The following is a 21,847-nucleotide window of genomic DNA, read 5'->3' as shown; positions in this document are numbered from 1 at the left end:
TAGAAGCCTTAAATCACACTAGATACCCTCACCATGAGTTTACGGCCGTAAACTCATGGTGAGTAGTCCTTGGTCCGTAAACTAAGTATTAAGGGTTTACTCTTGGAGAGTAAACTCCATTCCTAGGTCATACACACCCTTAAACGCTACCCGGGACACCCAAACACTTAACCAAAGTGTTTTCCGCTCCTTTGAGCGCGTATATTTGTTTAATTAGTATTAAATATACTAATTGTATGTGAACATATGTTATCATATATTAAATAGGTCATAGAGTGTGTTCAAGTCCTTATGTGACACCGAACGCCCAAACGACGCCTTCGTCGGACCTACTTACACCAGGTGAGTTCATACCCCTGAATGAACCTTTTAAATGTTTTTACATATTTTATAGGGGGAATACAAGTTAAACATGCCAGTTATCATATTAATCACATGTGATTGATAACCCGCATGCACAAGATTTTACCACACTGTACACTATTTTACCGAGTAGGATACTATGATGGTTTCAAAAAGGTTTTCATTTGTTTCAAAACTCTTACTTATACTGTTTTATCTATATTCATTTTAAACTGGTTTATAAAGGTTCTAAGGATTTATAAAGTTTTTCAAACTAATTTAACCAAAGAATACCAAATGTGATTTTCCCTGAGTATAAAGGTTTTTTCCAAGGTTTTCATCGAAGTTCCCTTTTACGACGTATACTTTTACTTGTTTGTTACTGCTGCTTCGCTTTAGTTATTTAAAACTCCTACTTGATAACGCATTTCCTTTGTGATACGCTTATATCGTTTATTGTCTCTATATCGCTTATACTTGTAGCCACTTATACTTGATAGACGCTTTTACTTCACCAGTTGTCGTTTCCACTTCGTGATACACTTATACTTCACGATTCGATTATTCCACACTGTACGCTTATACTTCACAACTTGGTTATTCCACTGTACGCTTATACTTCACGATTCGGTTATTCCACACCGTACGCTTATACTTCACGAGTCGGTTATTCCACACTGTACACTTATACTTCACGAAATGATTTCACTTGATACACACTCAAGCGTAGTTAGATGTATGCTTGTGCTTGTATAGATGCATATAAATAATGATTGAAGGACTTAGGAAGGCTTGTTCGCCCTATTTCCTTTTCTTCGTTGAGATGTGGTCTGGTGGGATCGGATGTCCATCCGAAGGTCGTTCGATTCATTAGTTATATATTATGTACACAAGCATAGACATATGGGTTTACTTTAGTCAGTTCAGTTATGAGTCTCTACCTCTAGTTCAACACTTACATTTGAAACACACTACCCACTATTTGGAAGTCTCTACCCACTATTTGGGGTGCATCTTCAGGACACGACCTTCTCCGTCGTCTAGTTGGTAACCAGAGTCTCCTGTAGGGAGAGCAGACATTGTGTGTATAGATCTATACGGGATTGACACCCCCGCACCCTGACTGCTAGCTACAGTTCACGGCTCACCAAGCCAAGGGGTGACAAATGTCACATTATATAGACGCTTGTAAGGCGTCTGGTACTCTAGTGTCGGTTAGTATGGTTACGAGTATCCTGGGTTACCTTATAATTCATGGTCTTAAGGTAACGGTATTTCACCGACAATTTACACTGTATGCTGGTATCTCGCTTTTCGGAGTAACACTGTTTTGACCCTACAAGACGTATCTTTCATTTGATACTGTCCGGGGTCTGTCTCCTCTGTTTTGACCTTACAAGACGTATCTTTCATTTGATACTGTCTGGGGTCTGTCTCCTCTGTTCTGACCCTACAAGACGTATCTCTCATTTGATGCTGTTTGGGGTCTGTATCCACTGTATTCACTGTTTTAGACCTGGCTAAACGTATCGTTCATTTGATATTGCCTGCGGTCTGTATTCATTATTTTGGGCCTTACCAGTTGTACCTTTCATTTGGTGCCTACTGGGGTCTATGTCTCCACTGGTTAGACTGAACCAGGCATGTCGTTTCTTCGATACTTTCCTGGAGTCTATGATTCCTTTGCCTTAGTCAGCAGTCCTCACTGTTGAGGCATATGTTTTTCCCTGACGTCTCTTTCTTTCTTTAATAATCAAATTCAGTATTTTGATAATGATAGCAATTAAGAGAAAACCACTTTTTACCACATAACACTGACCGGTCTTGGTAGAAGGCTGCTTTGATTAAAGAAAATATAGGATTTTCTGGAAAGAACTCTAATACACTGTAAACACTTAAACTATTACTTTATGAAGTTATTTGAATGGCATGTCACTAAATACTTATGAACTCACCAGCATTTGTAAAAATGTTGATACTCGCTTTTCAAATAACTTGTATTCTCAGGTTAGCATTAGACAGGTACATCTCGGAGCTGTTGGTGAAGATAGCTTAGTACTGCGCTATATCTATTCGATTATTTGTATTACTTTGATGTATTGATGTAACCATGTAAAACTATTACTATTAATGCAATGTTTTGTTGTACTTTGATTACTATAATGCATGTGTTGTGATACTTGACATGACGTCATCCACCCCATAACGTTTCTGCCGTTTGGGTTTTGGGGTGTGACAAAGCATGTGTATTGGATTTCGGGGGAAGTTGGGATTCGTATTTGCCCTTGACCGAGTTTTCTTACAACAACAACCATCATTCGAGCATCGGTATGCCACCCTTTGAGCTGTTGTACGGGAGGAGGTGTCGGACCCCCATTTGCTGGGGAGAAGTCGGACAACGCGTTATGGGAAACACTGAGATCATACTTCAGATGACAGAAGTCAATCCAGCAGGTCAGGCAGAGGTTACTAACTGCTCAGAGTCGACAGAAGAGTTATGCGGACAGACACCGGCCCGAGCTTGAGTTCCAGGTCGGTGACTTTGTGCTCCTGAAGGTCTCTCCTTGGAAAGTAGTTATTCGATTCAGGAAGAGGGGCAAGTTGGGGCCCCGATATATTGGACCATTTCGGGTAGTCGCGAGGGTAGGCAGGGTAGCCTATCGTTTGTATTTACCAGCAGAGTTGGGGCAGATTCACAACACTTTCCATGTGTCGCAATTGCAAAAGTGTATAGCCGATGAGTCGGCAGTGGTTCCATTAGAAGATATTCAGGTGGATGTGAGCCTAAATTATGCTGAGAGACCAGTGGCGATCAGACATTGGAAAATCAAAGTTCTGAGGAACAAGGAGGTACCTTTGGTTTTGGTTCAGTGACAGCATCGGAAGGGGTCCGAGATGACTTGGGAACCGGAGCGTGAGATGCGCGAGCAGCATCCGGAGTTATTTGCAGAGCGAGACTTTGAGGGCGAAGTCTAGTTCTAGTGGGGGAGAATTGTAACAGCCCGAAATTTCCAGGTATTTATTATTGGTGCATTTTTGAGAATTGTGAGTGGACTCGGCGAGTTGGAGCTCGAACTCGCCGAGTAGGATCGCGATTTTGGATGCGGGTTCGCGTCTGGACTTGGCGAGTCCACGCTGTGTAATGAAACCCTAATTCCCAGGGTTTGAGACCTATTTAAAGGGCCTTATGGCCCTCATTTGTGCTCACCAATCCATAGAGAGAAACCCTAGAGTGCTTGAACGTTTTGAGAGAGAAAGGAAGCCATTCTTGACCTTTGTGGTGTTGTTTAAGCAAGAAGAAGGAGATCCTAGCCAAGAGGAAGCAAAGGAGGTTGCTATAATGTGGATTTGAAGCTTAGATCATCAAACTTGAGGTATTATTTCAGCTAATCTTCTGTTTTATGAAGTATATTTGGATTTAGGGTTTCTTGTGGCCTTTGTTGGGTTGATTTGATGCCCAAATAGTCCCTTTCTAGTGATGAGGCTTTGGATGTGGATCCATAGAGGTCCAGAGAGCCTCACTCATCAAGCTTTATGAAGAGCAATGGAGGTTATGACCTTGAGTTGTGGTATTTGTGGCTAAATCATCATATATGGTCATATAGATGTTGTATGTGCATCAAGATAGCAACTTTACGTGATAAATAAGCTTGGAAGGACTGAATCTATGAGTTAGTGGAACAGATCTGACCTTAGGAGTGAGTTTGAATCGTTGCATGGCATGGACTCGCCGAGTCCGAAGAACAGACTTGGCGAGTAGCATGAAGATTGCCCAACACCACTCAGCGAGTGGTCTTGCCGAGTTGAGGGATTGACTCAGTGAGTCAGGGAGAGTCAGAGTGGGTTGACAGGTGGACTGAGTCAAGCTGGGACTCGCCGAGTTATTCTTAAGACTCGGCAAGTTGAGTCGTGGAGGCCCCACAACTCATGCTATGTGGAACTCGTCGAGTTAGGAGAATACTCAACGTGTCAAGTGAGGATCCCAGGGAAATCAATGTATGCGCCTAGACTTGCCGAGTCACTATAGTGCACTCGCCGAGTCCGGTCAAAGTTGACCGTTGACCATTGACCAGGGTCGACCTATGTTGACTTGTTAAGGGATAGTCAACCTTAGTTGGGAAAGTGTTAATTAGAGATGTATTGTGTTATAGGAGGACTATAGCTCGGGAGATCGAGCACTAGTGATTTCAGGGATTTACAAATTTCCGAGACACGCGAGGTGAGTCTTCTCACTATACTTTACCTTGAGTTGGTAAATAGAGTTATGTAATATAGTGCTTGTATGCCATATTTATATGTTATGTGTTGCACTGCATTATTCTTTGTGATTTCTGTTGTGCATGTTTACAGAGTTAGAACCTGAGGGTTCACAGAGTTTGGGTACACGGACCCACAGACTTATAGCCTCGAGTGGCTAATATGTGTTATATGTGGTATTTTGGGGAACTCACTAAGCTTTGTGCTTACAGTGTTTGGTGTTATTTGTTTCAGGTACTAGTGACGACCGTGGGAAGGCGCCGACTTGATCTGTACACACGCATGGGATTTATGATTTCGAGATCTTGGGATTTTGTATTACTTGGATTGAATGTTCAAATATGGTTGTTTTATGAATATTAAGTGAATTATGTTTTATAAAATTTGAATAATTTGTTTTGAAATTTACGGTGTTACAAGTTGGTATCAGAGCCTTGGTTTGAGGGATTCGGGTACACCTTCGGGAGTATTTGAACTCAAACTGAGGATTTGGAAAATATTTTCAAAAGAGAACCAAATTTTTCTAAAAGTAAAAGATTTTTAGAGAAACTCAGAGAAGAAACGTGTGTACGATCAGTCAGCGCCCGAACGGTGATTTCCCAAAATATCCTTATATTATATGTTTATTAAAATTGATATGATGTATTCTCTTGCTAGAGTAGGCTAGGTATTCCTATTAGGACTAGAGTGCCCTGATTTGTGACTGATTTGTGATGTCTTAGCCTAGGGAGAGGTGAGCTGCTACGAGATGCTTAAGAGTGAATAGGTAGCAGCAAGGAGCTTATGAGAGATCTGTTAGAGAGTGATAGAATACTTGGAATTGGGATCCGAAGAGGACGTATTATGGTGTGTTTGGGTACTTAAGTTTATATACCCTTAAGGGTTTATTCACTTTTCCCATATATATATATATATATATATATATATATATATATATATATATATATATATATATATATATATATATATATATATATATATATATATATATATATATATATATATATATATATATATATATATATAATCCATTTTACATACAAAGTGCAAAGTACATTCATAAGTACCACTCCGAAAAATATGTGAACCATGTCTACGATCATGTCCATGTGTATGCGTGCATGGATGAACCTTCTACTAGGACTCTCACCATTCATTACACTGGTTAGGAACTCGTGACTATATACACCCACTAAATGCAGGACGTCATTAATTCACTTTCCAAATTCCATCTTTTTGTTCCAATTATCTTACTTTGAGACGACATCTCATAATCACAACTCCAATTTCGATGTATAATATATCATTCTGAAGCTCTCTTCAAGCACAACAAAATCTAGTTAAATATTATTAAAACGTCTAAATTTATTCAGGGAACCGAACAAAAAACAGGGGGCTCGATATCTAAATTCGGAAAAATAATCATATTTTCTAGTTAAAGAAAGTTCATGTTTTTCCAGCATATTGTGTACAAGAGAGGTTATAGGAGTTCGGGAGAGTAATGATAAAAACTAATTCATCATCACTCTCGACTCCTCAAACTTTTAGCTTAGCCCCACTATCCAATAATAATCTAAACAGTTCTTACCGGCAGTATTTTGAATTTAAACCTTATAGTTCAAAAATAACAACTTACTATCAAGTATTTCGAAATTTTACATTCAAACTTTTTTATTTAATTTCTTCCTATAAACATGAAACACGAATGTTTATTATCGTAATTCAATCATTTAAATAGATTAAAAATATTTGGAAGGTGTTTGAGATTGCTTTTCAAAATAGCTTATTAATTTATTATCTTTTCAAAAAGTCAACAAATCAAAAAAAAAAATTAAAAAAAAAGCTATCGTATAAATTTTTTTCAAACTGGCTTTTTGACATGTTTTAGAAAAAAAAAATCTTGAGTTTTTAAGTGCTTTTGGCTTTTGGGAAATGACTATACTACTCTTAATGAACTCTTACACTCTTATTTTCTTCTTTCATTTCTTTCCATTCCCTTTTTATTAATTTTACATTTATATTTTTTTAATCACAAAAGTTAATCTAAACATTTTTTAAAAACTTCTTTTTATTACCATCATAAGTCAACGAACATTTCTTTTTTCAAAAAACAATTTTGAAGTCAAAAAATAACCACAAACACCACCTTAAATTACATAAGATAGTTTCATGATGTTACCAAATCATCTCATGGGGCCACCTTTATGTCATTCATCTTCACATAGTCATGTTTCTAGCCTCACTATATCAAGGCTTCTCACATAGTCATGCCACATGCAATATGCTCATCTAATGTTACAAACTTTTATAACTCTTCAAATTACATTGTATGATCAATTTCACCATCAATTTCCACTAAATTCGAAGATTCTATACTCATTTGAGGTAAATTCCAACTCAAAAGGCATCATGAAAGCATTCATTATTCATTTGAATGGTTAATTGGTTATTTTCTACATCATTCAACATAACCCTTATTCTTTAATTAATTTACACCCATGCCACTCCAACGCTTCTGAATTCTAATTATCACCCATTTCTTTATTTGTTCTATTTCTTTTTGAAAAATACCACATTCTTCAATCTTCATAGAAGGTCAATGTACTTTCAAGAACTGTGAAAATGCAATTCATAGCATGTGTGTATGTAAGTGGAGAAGGGGTTTGTTTGGAGCCCCAATGTGTCATGCGTGTGTGTATATATATATATATATATATATATATATATATATATATATATATATATATATATATATATATATATATATATATATATATATATATATATATATATATATACAGAAACAGAGCTAGAAAGTTGAAACAAAATTTGGCGCGCAATTACACAAACACAATGACGGAGAAGAAACAGAAAGACACGAAGAAGGCTTCATCCCAATCGTAACTTCAATCCTCTTTCGATCTTTATCTATCTTTGATTTGATTACTTCAATCAATGTATTGAGATTCAATCACACAACAATCAGCGTGTGATTAGGGCTCAATTTAAATAATATTCTGATCTTCAAATTCTCAGGAAACCATGCATGTCGAACCAAGATCGCGGAAAAGCGGTATTAGATGATGAAGAGGAATCCGAAGATCCTCCAACGGAGCAAATCCGATGCCTCACACTCCACTCACAAAACTCGCCTAAATTAGGTATACAGATTAATTCAATCATTAATTATGAGCATTTTCTGTTTGCTATTTACATCTGAAACACTTGGCTCGTGTTGAAATTAAGATATTATGATCAACTTGCAATTTCAATCTACAGATTCACGTTGAACTTATAAGGATAAGAACTAGTTTGGCTATTTCTAAGAGAATTATTCTCGTTTCTAGCACGAACTGTGGTAGGAGTAGGAGAATTCCTCACTGCATGTTCTACATAATTAACCCTCGTGTGTATTGATTTTAGCTCTACACTGATTCAAATTGTTGAACTGATTCTACGAAACATTCTTGCATCTTCTTGGAGAGTTAATCTCATTTCTAGTACGAATTATGGTAGTAGATTCCAGAAACTTGTAATCTTATGAAACTTCCTTGCGTTTTATCGGATAATTCATCTCACTTACAGTTATGATCGCAGCATGTTGTACAGAAATTAGGTCTAATCCACATCGATTTACGGATCTGAGACGAAGAACATCGTGTATTCATGAGATAATCAATTTGGTTGTGATTTTGATTAGGTGAATCGTTCAGTTGGAAGAGGTACAGACTATGGAAGCAAGACAGGTATCACAGATCAGCACGACTCGAAAGGCAACTCAAATCTCTGGAAGATCGAATCGATAAACAACTGAAACGATTCCAAGCCCAATACTCTCGCGCCAAAAACCCAACACGACCAAAAGATGTCGCCGAGCTTCTCATGCCTAAATCCAGCCCACCTCTGGAACTCGCCACTCTCTCATGGCTAGGTGACTGGCGCCCATCTTCCATTTTGGGCCTCTTTAGCTCCCTCATCCGATCTTCACCAACCCTCGCCTCATCTTTATCTCACGCAGGTGCCACACAAAAGGCCATTTCTCAATTGATCCATGACTTGCGGATCGAAGAAGCTGTCATCGATGAAGAAATGATGGAGATTCAAGCCAATTGCATTCTCCGAATCCCTTTCGCAATCGCTAACGAAAAGCCCAATGGATCTACTTTAGATCAAGTCAATTCTGAACTCAAAAAAGTCCATCGTCTCATCGTCAAGGCCCAAAACTTCAGGTAAACAAATTACAAATCAATCCAACATTCAAACTTTTCAATTTTTTTTTTTTTTTTTTTTTTTTTAACATATTTCGAACAGGACAAATGCATTGGAAACGGTGGTGAAGAAGATTTTGTGCCAGAGTGATGCGGCGGAGTTCCTGGTGGCGTTCGACGGAATTCAAGAAACCGTTCACCAGTTTTCGAAAGATTATAAGATGAGAAAAGGTCCGGTAACAGTGCCATTGATCTCCGGTTCAGAAATTGTGGGGGTGGATAGCGGCTACTCGTTGTGTAAGTTTCTTTGAAATCATGGGTACAACTCGTAAAGCGTTTAGTACTACCTCTTATGCAGTTGCTCTGTTGTCTATGCATCAATGTTGTTCTTTCACATCATTCTGTGTAATCTGTACGTGAAATTTTTGTTTTGTTTTTTTGTATTCATAAAGTACAATAAGTAGTTGGAAAGAAATAAATTTTAATGTTTTTTTTTTCCTACATATATGATAACTTTTCAACTAAACAATGAGTTAAGTGATAGGTGTTTTGTTTAAAAAAAATTATAATTTTTCTTAAATTTTCGATCGTATGTATTTCTATCTCTCTAGAAGTCTAGATCACTTATCCTTTAACTTTTTTTCTTTTCTTTCTTCAAAATAATGAAAGACCTAAAAGCACTATTAATATTTTAATTGTCACCCCTTTTTATGATCGTGTACTATTTTAGCATGTTTCTTTTGATAACAAATAAGTACAAAACCACATAAATAATTAACAAAAGACATATTTGAAATAATTTTGATAAAGCTTCATAAACTTTGTTGAAATAAATAACATTTAAAAAATTAGTTTGTAGGTAAGTTACTTTATTTTGCAAGATCATTTTATGAATGGTGGTCCCGCTACAAATTGATCTCACTTTGTAAAAAAATGAGTTTTTTCGTAATATGAATATAATTAGCAAAAAATTACGAAATTATTCATGTTTTTGGGAATAATGGTTCAAGAAAAATATTTCACTAATCAAAGTACTTTCATAAAATCAGTTTTCAGAAAGTTAATTGTTAGAGTAAATTACACGAATAATCTCTATGGTTTAGGGTAATTTGCGTGTTTGGTCTTTAATTTATTTTTTTAACTTGGAAGATACTTAATGTTTGTTTTTGTTACGCGTTTGATCCCTGACTTACTTAAAAAAAACTATTTTACCCTTGATTTTTTAATTTATTTAAATAAATACACCCTCAACCCCACCCCATCACCTTATCTTATCCATCCAACATGTTTCCCTATTTAAATAATAGTATTTTTAGATAATATAAGGACCAAACACGTAACAAAAACAAACAGTAAGGATCAAGCGCGTACCAAAAACAAACAGTAGGACTTTCTGGGTTAAAAAATAAGTTAGGACCAAATGTGTAAATTATCTCAAACCATAGGGACTATAAGTGTAATTTACTCTAATTGTTATTTATGATAAATGATAAATATGTAAAAAAAAATCGCTTGGTGTTATGTTAGCTCGAATTTGGATATTTTTAGTTAGTAAAAAAACTATATATTTTTGATAATGTTTTCTTTTTCTATATATTTTTTCTTTTTAACCTGATATAACAAATTATGTTAATTGTTTTGAAAATTTATTGGTGAAACATGATATAACATAATTATAGATGAAACGATTTTTTAAAAAAAAAAAAAAAATCTTTTATAATCTAATTAAAAAATAAAATATATATGGTTAAACCAAATAATCCTCAATATACAGTTCTTTTCTATAGTTTCCCTTTAATTAGTTATGATCCTTATGATATAAGATAAGGCATAAGCACACAATCCACTTGATTTAGTAAAAATGAATAATACATAGACGCCAATTAATACGAAAAGGGACCACCCCAAATACTAATGTCACTTGGGAAAACTTCCAAAATACTGATAAGTTGGAAACCCAAATTAAGATTCTCATTTATGTATGTAGTCTGATTTGATATAAATGGTGGCATTTAATAACCATGAGTTCCACATGAGATGTAAATATTTTCATATTTAGTAGGCATGCATGCTTTATTTGAAGAAGCAAAATTTGGCCCCAAAGTTCACATCATCACATGTAGTATGGCCTTTAGGCTTTAGATGGACGATATCTTCATGAAACTTCATCCAAATGGATTTGCTTGTCCCCATTAAGATTTAAATATTCATTGGTATGTGACACTTCATTATTAATCCTAACCATAATCCTAATCTTAATCCTAATCACTTCTATTATAAATAAAACATCCACGATTACCCTTGTTTCTTTTATTCCAAATCTAGATGCTATATATCTAATTTTTATGTTGCCACATGTGTAATTCCTATATTATAAAATAGTTTCTCAAATTACACATCATATGCTATAGGATTCGTTCGATGTAAATATTTAATTAAGTATTTGTTGGAAACTTAAAAAGTGAGGATAAAACATGTCCAATATAAAATGATGGAGTTTATTTATTTTGGATAAATTATTATGGCCATAAGATCACAGAAATTGATTTTTTTGTGATTTGATTCTATCCTAATTCCTAACCTAACAAGATATCTTGAAAGAAAGTCTAGATTTTCGGGCCGAACGGCCACAAATCAAGAAAAAGGAAAGTTTAGGTACCAAAGAATCGTAAAGAAGTTATTATATCAGCTTCATGAGATGAGACATTTCGATCATATTTTTATTTTATTCAAAGGCATGTTATATATTTTTTTATTATCACTTTAAATTCACTCAAATAACCATATTTAAAAGTTTAGTATACAAAATGACAAGTTTCTTTTTCCCATAAAAAGCTCATGAATTAATCAAAATAATCAAAATTATTAATTTTGAACACCTTTACAAGTTTAATATATATTTTACGGAAAATATACTATAACACATTTAAGTTTTGATGTATGGTCCGATTTGACCAATTATGATATTTTTTTCGGGCAATAGACTACTTAAATGTTATTGTAGATGTTAATTATACAATTGTGACCGATATTAAAAAAATTTCTGGTTGCACATCCGACATAACATTTATTTTAAGTTGAAAGTCTTAATGATGTGTAAATTTGGTGTGTGTGTGTGTGTATATATATATATATATATATATATATATATAGAGAGAGAGAGAGAGAGACACACACAGTCAGACTCATTTAACCCGTCTCCTTCCTCATTCTCATTTCACTGTGCAAGAAGTAAAAGGCGAGTCAACAGTTATGGTTTTCCTAGTTGCTTACAATCAAAGTATCAGTGCTATCGATCGACTTCAAGAAAGAAGCAAGTAGCAGAAACAACACAACTTAATCATGTTAATAGACTGTTTGCGATGGTGGAACTCAATTATCAAGGTATATTTACTTGTAATCTTTTGACATATATAGACTTCTTGTTAGGTGTTGTAAAGGTGCCTGCACATTTAGATTATGGACCTCTTGGATGAGTGATGAAGCTACTTTGCAAATAAGTCTTTGAAGGATGAACATAATTGTGCTAGGAACTTTGTTAGGGTAACTGGTTTCATATTCATGGATTGGGAGCCACTGTACCATGTAAATTCTACATAGGCAAAAATGAGTGTAAGTAAACTTAGACTAGCAGTGATCAAGAAGTTTTGTGTGAATGTCAGTATAGGGCAATGTAGAAGAGCAAAGAAGTATGTAATGGAACTTATAGAAGGTAATCTTAAGGATCATTATACAAAACTTTGGTCATGTAGCCAAGAGATGTTGAGAACAAATCCAGGTTCACTGTAAAACTTGAGGTAGATCATATGTCTGATGGGAAGAACTATTTCAGTAAGTTTTATGTGTGTTTTAATGGTATGAAACAAGGTTGGATTGAATGTTGTAGAAAGATAATTGGACTTGATGGGTGTTTTTTGAAAGGGATTTGTAAGGGGGAGTTGCTTTGTGTTGTTGGTATCGATGTTAATGAAAAAATCTTTCCTATTACATGGGCAGTCATATCTGTAGAGAACAAGTAGAATTAGAAGTGGTTTTTAGATCTTTTAATTGATGATCTTCATTTGAATATAGGAAATGGATACGAATTAATGTCATGTCAACATAAGGTAAGTGTATTTATTATTTGAGTCTTTAATCAATGATATTTCTCATTATAACATAATGAAAAGAATTATCATACAAGGGTTAATTGAGGTTGTGAAGGAGATGATGCCTTATGTAGAGCATAGACAGTATGCTAGACATATTTGCTAGAATTTGCTTAAGAGATATAGTGGAGCCCACTATAAGACATTTTTTTAGAGCATCAAAAGCTTCAACTGACAATGCATTTAGAGCTACAATGAGAGAATTTGAAATTTAAAATTTAAAATCAGATGCACATAGATACTTGATGGACAAGGATCCAAAAACTTGGTCTAGAGGATTCTTCCAACCAGGTAAATGTTGTAACTCAGTTGATAATGACATGTGTGAGAGTTTTAATGTTCTAATTGTAAATGCCAGAAAGAAGCCCATTATAACAATATCGGAAGAGCTATGATTGTACATGACGGAGAGACTGTATAATATGAAGGTGAGAGGATAACAATTGGGTAATTAGATTTGTCCATAAATAAGGGACAAGGTGAATGAGCTTAAAAAGCACATGAGACATTTTGAGGTGTTAGCTAGTGATTTAAACCAATTTGAAGTCAGGGGAACAAGTGAGGAATACGAGGTTGACCTTGATGAAAAGACATGTTCTTATAGGTTGTGGCAATTGAATGTGTATGGATGTTTTCACTTTACAACATGTATTTCATATCTAAATAGGGACGGGGAAGCATATGTGGATGTGATGTTTAGTACCACCACATATATAACAAGTTACAAATATAGAATTGCATCCATGAATGTGAGTGACATGTGGCCACAAATAGAATAGATTCCACATTTGCCACCTATTAACATAAGAATGCATGGCCGGCCAGTAAAACTAAAAGGAAGATGAATGTTGTTGAAAGACTTGCTAGCCATAAGGTATCTAAAGCTTGAAAGAAAGTCAAGTGTAGCATATGCAAGGAGATTGGTCACAATAAGTGTAACAGCCCGGATTTCCAGGTATCTTTTATTCTCATATTTTTTGGTGTTTTGTGAGGGGACTCGGCGAGTTGGAGCTCGAACTCGCCGAGTAGGGTCGCAGTTCTGGATGCGGGTTCGCGCCTGGACTCGGCGAGTCTGCGCTGTTTGATGAAACCCTAATTTTCCAGCCCTAAGCTCTATTTAAAGGACCTTATGGCCCTTCATTGCAGCCACCTTGATCCTTGAGAGCACCAAAGTAGCTAAGGGTTCCTGTGAGTGAGATAAGAGGCTATTGTTCACCAAATTTGTGTGTATTTGCAAGAAAGGAATGGGGAAAGTCAAGCTAAAAGAGTTGGGAGCTTGGATCTACTTCCATTTCGCCAAGGGAAGCTTCTTGAGGTATCTTTCAGAGCTTATTTCCGTGTTTTTGTTGAGATGGTCAAATCTAGGGTTTCTTCTTGCCTTATTTGCTTTGTAATTGAAGTGTGAGAGGTCCCATGGAGATATGGTACCTAGATCTGGACCTTAGCAGGTCCAGAAAATCCCAAATGCTATGCTTTATGTCCCTCCTTTTGGGTTGGAGACTAGGGTTGCCATATTAGAGGTCATTTCCCTAAAATGAGCCTTGTAAGTGTTGCATGGTAGCCAAGACTATGACTTTACGTGATAAATGAGCTTGGGAGGGCCAGATCTATGAATGTATAGAGCGGATCTGACCTTAGAAGCAAGATTGAGTTGATGCATGGCATGGACTCGCCGAGTCTGAAGAACAGACTCGACGAGTAGCATGAAGATTTTCCTTAACCACTCAGTGAGTGGTCCTGCCGAGTTGTGGTTGACTCAGTGAGTCACGGAGAGTTAGAGAGGGTTTGACAGGTGGACTGAGTCGAGCTGGAACTCGCCGAGTTGTCCTTGCGACACGGCGAGTTGAGTCGCGGTGGCCCCACGATTCATGACCAGGTGGAACTCGTCGAGTCAGGGGAGTACTCGACGTGTCAAAAGAGAATCCTACAGAGAGTTGGTGAAAACGCTTAGACTCGCCGAGTCGCTCTAGTGCACTCGCCGAGTCCGGTCAAATTGACCGTTGACCGTTGACCATAATTGACCAGTGTTGACTTGATAGGACAGTCAACCTTAGTGGTAAAAGTATTAATTAGAAATATATGATGTTATAGGGGGGATTATAGCTCGGGGGTTCGAGCACGAGCGATTTCCAGGGTTCGCGAGCTATCGAGATATACGAGGTGAGTCTTCTCACTATACTGTACCCGGAAGGGTTGGACTATGTGACGGGAAGGTCGAATATGATATGAGATATATGCATTATGTGTGATAAGTTAATCGTTATATGTGCCATGTATGATATGCTTGATATGGGCCGAAAGGCATTATGTTATGGGCTGGAAGGCGTTGTGATGTGGACCGTAAGGTTGACGTGGGTAGGACCGGAAGGTTTACCCAGTCGGGACGGAAGTCCCCTGAGACACATGGACCGGAAGGTCAGGGCCTGGAAAGGCGTATGTGCGTAGGTAGTATTTTGGGGAACTCACTAAGCATTTATGCTTACAGTTGTTGTGTTATGTGTTTCAGGTACTAGCGAGGACCGTGGGAAGGCGTCGGCGTGATCGTACACATACTCGGGGAAAACTATTTTTTATGATCTATGTGATGTAATCGGTCGTGACAATATTGTTTTCATTGGTATTTAAATTATTACTCGATGTTTTGATGTTCGTAAAAATGAAAAATTGGTTTTAAAATTTTACGTTGTTACAAGTTGGTATCAGAGCCTTGGTTTGAGGGATTCGGGTACACCTTCGGGCGTAACTGAACTCAAACCGGGGATTTGAGAAATTTTAATTAATAAATCAATAAAATTTGATAAGTGATTTTTGAAACAACCAAAGAAGAAGGAGTGTGTACGGTCAGCCAGCGCCCGAACGGTAAAATCCCCAAAATACTCTTACAATATGAGTTATGAGATATGATATGATATGATACACATGCTAGTAGACTAGGTATTCATATTAGGACTAGAGTGGCTTGATCTGTGATGCCTTAGTCTAGGGAAACCTGCTTCTATGAGGTGCTTTAAGAGCGAGTGAGTAGCTAGTGCATGGCAAGAATAGAGTACTCAGGATTCGGGGTTTGGGGAGGAGGACTTGGGGTGAATGCTGATGCAGTGTATTCGGTAGTTTTGGGCCCGTACTACTGAAGACACCGGGTTAGTGGGCAACCCAAGTAAGAATCCCTGGGTATTGGAGACTGAGTAGGGCTGCGTTATCGAGTGCGTTTATGCTCGATAGAGTCTCTGATATTTTTATGTTGTATTTCAGAGACATCATGGTTGGACCACGCCACAGACCTAGTACGAGTAGTGTGACTGACGAGGAGCTTCGTTAGATGATTCATGAGGAGGTGGCTGCAGCGATCTGGGCTGAGATTACGGAGATGTTTGGGTCTATTAAGACCACACTGATGGAGACATTTGATGAGCGGTACGCCGCGTTGACTGAGGTTGCAGCCGCTGCAGCTAGCGCAGCTGTGGCCGCTGCCAGACCACATGGAGGTGACTCGTTGCTGTTCCGGGAGTTCAGCAACACGAAGCCACCCGAGTTTGACGGGATGCAGGATCCGATTGCTGCGATGAGATGGATTGCGGATATCGAGGGATGCTTCTACACTTGTTCATGTCCAGAGCATCTGAGGGTACGGTTCGACTTGAACCAGCTCCGCCTGGGAGCAAAGGATTGGTGGAAGTTCGTGATGGCGAACTTCACTCTGGCAAAGGTTTCAGCTGTGACTTGGGAGAGGTTTACCACTATGTTCAGAGACGAGTACGTTCCCCCGGTGGAGAGGGAACGGTTGGTTCAGGAGTTCTTGACCCTCAAGCAGGGTAATGATTCTGTCACGGTGATCACGCGGAAGTTTCATGAGAGGGCAATGTTCTGCCCCGAGCTGGTGTCCACGGAGCAGGTTCGGATGAGTCGGTATTTGGGAGTGCTGAGGAGGGATATCCGAGAGTTCGTATCGAACTCGTCATATCAGACTTTTGCTGAGCTTCAGGCGAATGGAAGGAAGCGTGAGATCGAGTTGGAGACCCAGGCCAGGGAGGAGGCCGAGTCTCAACGGGTGGATCGGCGGCCGGCTCAGTCTCAGCCGGCAGCCAAGCGGACCAAGTCCTCCGATTTGAGATCCGGAGGTCAGAAGGGCGGCACTTACGGAAAGTGGGGCAAGAGTCACGAGGGGGCATGTCAATCGGGTGCTTGCTACAAGTGTGGCAAGAAGGGGCACATTGCTAGGGATTGCCCCAAGGGATTCATGGTTTGCTTTCGTTGCAACCAGACCGGCCATCGGAAGGCCGAGTGCCCCCAGCTTCGCCAGGGATCTACGCCTGCTGCCAGGGTTACCGAGACTCGGCCAGTGAAGGCCGAGGCTTCGAAGGCTCGTGGGAGAGCTTTCCAGTTGACTGCGAAGGAGGTCCGCGCGGCGCCTGATGTCGTAGCCGGTATGTATTCTTTCATGTATTTACTTTTATGCTGAGATATTGTGCTTATATTATGATATACGTAGGTACTTTTCTTGTGAATTCTGTACCTGCCTTGGTATTATTTGACTCGGGTGCAAGTCGGTCTTTTGTATCGTTGGCTTTTAGCCAGCACATCAGTATTGATCGGGAGGCGATGAGTCGACCCCTGCGAGTTTCTATAGTAGATGAGAAAGCGGTATACGCCACTGATGTGATTCGAGGATGCGTGCTCGAGATTTTTGGGGTCGAGTTCCCTATAGACTTGGTTCCTATAGCTATGGGGGATGTCTGCGTTATCGTAGGCATGGAATGATTGAGTAAGTTTGGGGCAGTCATTGACTGCGAGAGGCAGCTGGTGACGATTCGAGACCGTAGTGGGGGAGTGCTTACGGTTTACGGCGAGGGGACCCGGTGTGGGTCGGCGTTTTGTTCGGCTGCCAGGGCAAGGCAGAGTTTGTAGTAGGGCTGCAATGGATTCATAGCCTACGTGATGGATACTCGAGTGGCCGCGGGGAGGCTCAATTCGATTGATGACGTTCCTGTTGTATGCGAGTTTTCAGATGTGTTACCCGAAGAGTTACCGGGTGTGCCTCCGGAAAGGCAAGTGGAGTTCCGTATCGATTTGGTTCCGGGAGCGGCGCCCATCGCCAAGGTGCCTTATCTTCTCGCTCCACCGGAAATGCAGGAGTTATCCTCGCAACTTCAGGAGTTGTTGGGAAAGGGGTTTATTCGACCGAGTAGCTCACCTTGGGGAGCACCGATTTTGTTCGTCAAGAAAAAGGATGGTTCGCACCGGATGTGTATCGATTACCGGGAGTTGAACAAGTTGACGGTTTAGAACCGGTATCCGTTACCTTGGATCGACGATCTATTCGATCAGTTGCAGGGGGCATCTTGGTTCTCCAAGATAGACTTGAGGTCAGGTTATCATCAGATGAGGGTTCGGGAGGAAGATATCTAGAAGACTGCTTTCAGAACTCGTTATGGACATTATGAGTTTGTGGTGATGCCTTTTGGGCTCACCAATGCCCCGACTGCGTTCATGGATCTTATGAACTGGGTGTGCCGGCCGATGCTGGATCGGTCGGTGATCATGTTCATTGATGATATTTTGGTGTATTCGAGGTCTAGGGATCAGCATGAGGAACATTTGAGGGAAATTCTTGGGGTATTGAGATCGGAGAGGCTGTATGCCAAATTCTCTAAGTGTGATTTTTGGTTACGAGAGATCCAGTTCCTCGGGCATCTTGTTAACCAGAAAGGGATATTGGTCGACCCGGCCAAGATTGATGCGGTATTGAGGTGGGAGGTGCAGGGATCGCCCACTAAGATCAGGAGTTTTCTGGGTTTGGCTGGATATTATCGCAGGTTTATCAAGGATTTCTACAAGATTGTTGTGCCACTTACTAGGATGACCCGGAAGGGTGCCGTGTTTTCATGGGGACAGGAGCAGCAGTCATCATTCGACACGCTTCGTCAGAAATTTTGCGAGGCTCCGGTGCTCGCACTCCCGGAAGGGATGGAGGATTTTGTGGTGTACTGTGATGCATCTATATCGGGTTTGGGGGCGATGCTTATACAGAGCCGGGTCATGTGATAGCGTATGCTTCGAGGCAGTTGAAGCCTCATGAGTCGAGATATCCCACCCACGACCTGGAATTGGGGGCTTTGGTGTTTGCCCTCAAGATCTGGCGGCATTATCTTTATGGGGTTCGGTGTACCATCTACACGGACCACAAGAGCCTGAAGTACTTGATGGATCAGCCAAATCTGAATATGCGACAGAGGAGGTGGTTGGATGTGGTGAAGGATTACGATTGTGAGATCCTGTCCCACCCAGGCAAGGCTAATGTGGTAGCCGACGCATTGAGCCGTAGGGCGAAAAGTGCCCCGATCCGAGATATATGTATGAGGTTAACGGTAATGACCCCGATTTTTGATACGAGTCGAGGAGCTCAGGCTGAGGCTGCTAGACTAGAAAACCAGAAAAGGGAGCGGGTTGTAGGTCAGGTATCAGGATTCGTCACGGATGGTCGAGGGCTTATGACTTTTCAGGGTCGGATTTGGGTACCATTTGTGGGCGGTGCGCCGGCTATTTTGATGGAGGAAGCGCATCGATCGGAATTCTCGATTCATCCCGGGGCTACGAAAATGTATTTGGACCTAAGGAATGAGTATTGGTGGCCCTGTATGAAAAGGATGTTGCATGGTTTGTTGAGAGATGCTTTGTTAGGGTGCAAAGTTATTCATTCATGACTTTGTAAATATTTGACTTTTGTAAAACCCACTTGCATGTGGTGCTTTATCCTTTATACCCATTTGGTAGTTAGAGTGAGAGAGAGACATGTAAACACCTCTATAAATAGTGGGTTTGTCCACTTGTAGAGGTGTGCTTTGAGAGATGTAGAAGTGAGTGTGTAAGTGTGTGTTAATTATGTAGTCTAGATCTAGATCCTTTTTGTAACACCATATACATTCAATATATCTCTTAAACACCCAAATCACCATGTTCAATTGTGCAAGCTTTAATTCCGCATGCCAAATCATGTTCTTTGTCACTACAATTGGTATCAGAGCGGGTCTTCAAGATCAAGGTGATATTTGAAGAACGATTCTCGGTTTGGCAATTTTTGTCACAATTTTGAGCAATTTTGGTGAGTCTCTCTCTATAATCTCTCGTAATCATTGATTCGTGCGTTGCGTTTTTGATTTGTGATCATTTGACTCTTTGGATCAAATTTTCATTGAAAAACCCGTTTGTTATGATCCAATAATTTTTCTGTTGATCAAAGCTCAATCCAATCCAATATTCGTGTATTCAATTCGATTCTCAATTTTTTACAATTGCTCATTTGAATTCAAATTTAATTCTAAATGAATTAATTCGTATGTTTGCTCCTGTTCATCAGATATATTTGAAGCCCAAATCTCATTTTAAGCCCAAAATAGTTTGAATCTTGTTACTGTTCATTGAGCCCAGTTTTGCAAATTCCTCCTATTCGAATTACTTGAAGTCAGATACTCGATTTTATTGAGAGTTACGACAATCTGATCTTAAAGGTCAACATTAAATTCAAGATCGATAAAATCGAAAGTCAATTTACATTTGAAATTGATAATTCCTTGGTTGATTGTTGATTGACTACAAGTCGTATTTGATTCATAATCGTTTTTAGATGACTTTGATTTTAAATGATTCTTATTCATATCTTTCTTCTATCAACGTTATCTTCTCATTCAATATCATTGATGTTGAACTCTCTCATAAAATCAAAATTGAAGCTGTGTTTCATTTGATTACTGGAAGACGAACTTGGATTTGATCACAAATCAAATTTGATTACGGTTTGGGGTCGAATTGATCTATTATTGTGCACATCGGGAATCGACTTTGGTTAAGTCGATTGATTATTGGACTTTAAATCTTTGATTGAATGATATGTTTGAGTCGAATGGTTCTTGTTTGAGTCGACTTCAAATTTCGTGTCTAAATCCAAAGTATCTTGATTTTGATTTCTATGGAGTATTGGGATTGAACGCATTTGATTGGCATCCAGTACGTCTGATGATACTTCGTTGATTTTGATTTCGTTTTGTATAATTGAAATTGATTTTGAAATTTGATATTGAGTTTAATGGATGCTAAGAATCGACTAGAAAGGCATTGTTATTGTGTTCAAAAAGCAAAGCCATGGTTCACTAGATATTGTTTGTTGATGTTGTCGATATCTCGATGACGAACAGATGATCGAACTCAGTTTTTTTTTTTTTAATGGAAATTGCTTGGGTTGGAACAGTATCGATGTGTGGGTTAAAGATCAAGATTCGAAGGTTTTACAGTTGAAAATTGTTTTGGGTATCGATGTTGAGGACGACGATCATTGTTTGGGAAGGTGTGATGTCGAGTGTCCGATAATCGAACATTCGATGTCTTGGAGTCGAGCATTGATGTGACAAATTGAAGCTTTAAAGTTGATGGTCGATGGGTCCGTCAATGGCATCGATATTGATGGTCGCCAGTTCGATTTCGAAGGATTTCCTGATATCAATTTTGGTGGTTATTACGCTTAGATGTTGAAAAGTTGACTGGTACAAGTGAATTGGAAAAACGAAGGGGTGTCTGTGATTTGGATTCGAAGGGGTATTTGTGATTTTAAGACGAAGATTTTGGGTGTCGAAGGGTCGATTAAAAAAAACAAAGGGGTGTTTGTTTGGATTAAGATACGAAGGGTGACTTACATTTTAATTGGGAAAAAGCGTATATTCTAAATTTTCGAAGGGGGTGTATTGTAATTTCGAAAGTTACTTTCATTACTGTTCACTAATGAGTATTCGTATGCTTCGTGCTTCGGAAGAATTGAGCAAATGAGAATGTTTCGAAAACGGCCTCTGAACCTTCGAATTTTTGTCACTTCACAAATTAACTCAAGTTTCGAATATTTGACAC

General features: G+C 38.9%; 1 protein-coding gene across 2 annotated transcripts; it reads left to right on the top strand.

Moving 5' to 3' along the window:
- Positions 1-7,409: 7,409 nt before the first annotated feature.
- LOC145038782 (seed dormancy control protein) lies at positions 7,410-9,268 on the top strand. Of its 2 annotated transcripts, XM_078987032.1 has the most exons (5): positions 7,410-7,499; positions 7,636-7,760; positions 8,300-8,530; positions 8,618-8,828; positions 8,911-9,268. In XM_078987032.1, exons 1-5 carry the CDS (start codon positions 7,453-7,455, stop codon positions 9,116-9,118), a joined length of 822 nt encoding a protein of 273 aa, XP_078843158.1. In that variant the 5' UTR covers positions 7,410-7,452; the 3' UTR covers positions 9,119-9,268. The 2 variants fall into 2 exon arrangements, with proteins under 2 accessions (XP_078843158.1, XP_078843156.1); XM_078987030.1 differs by having other exon boundaries at positions 8,300-8,828.
- The last annotated feature ends 12,579 nt before the right edge of the window (positions 9,269-21,847 follow it).

The sequence above is a fragment of the Lactuca saligna genome, chromosome 4 (genome assembly GCF_052625555.1).
Source record: "Lactuca saligna cultivar CGN05327 chromosome 4, ASM5262555v1, whole genome shotgun sequence".
Taxonomy (NCBI): Eukaryota; Viridiplantae; Streptophyta; class Magnoliopsida; order Asterales; family Asteraceae; genus Lactuca; species Lactuca saligna.
The sequence above is the reverse complement of the archived record's forward strand: the minus strand, read 5'-3'. Positions and strand labels throughout refer to the sequence as shown.

Coding starts and splice junctions, on each gene's coding strand:
- LOC145038782 (XM_078987030.1), top strand. CDS start 7,453: ATGACGGAGAAGAAACAGAAAGACACGAAGAAGGCTTCATCCCAATC. Junction 7,761..8,299: donor ACAAAACTCGCCTAAATTAG/GTATACAGATTA, acceptor GATTTTGATTAG/GTGAATCGTTCAGTTGGAAG. Junction 8,829..8,910: donor GTCAAGGCCCAAAACTTCAG/GTAAACAAATTA, acceptor TATTTCGAACAG/GACAAATGCATTGGAAACGG.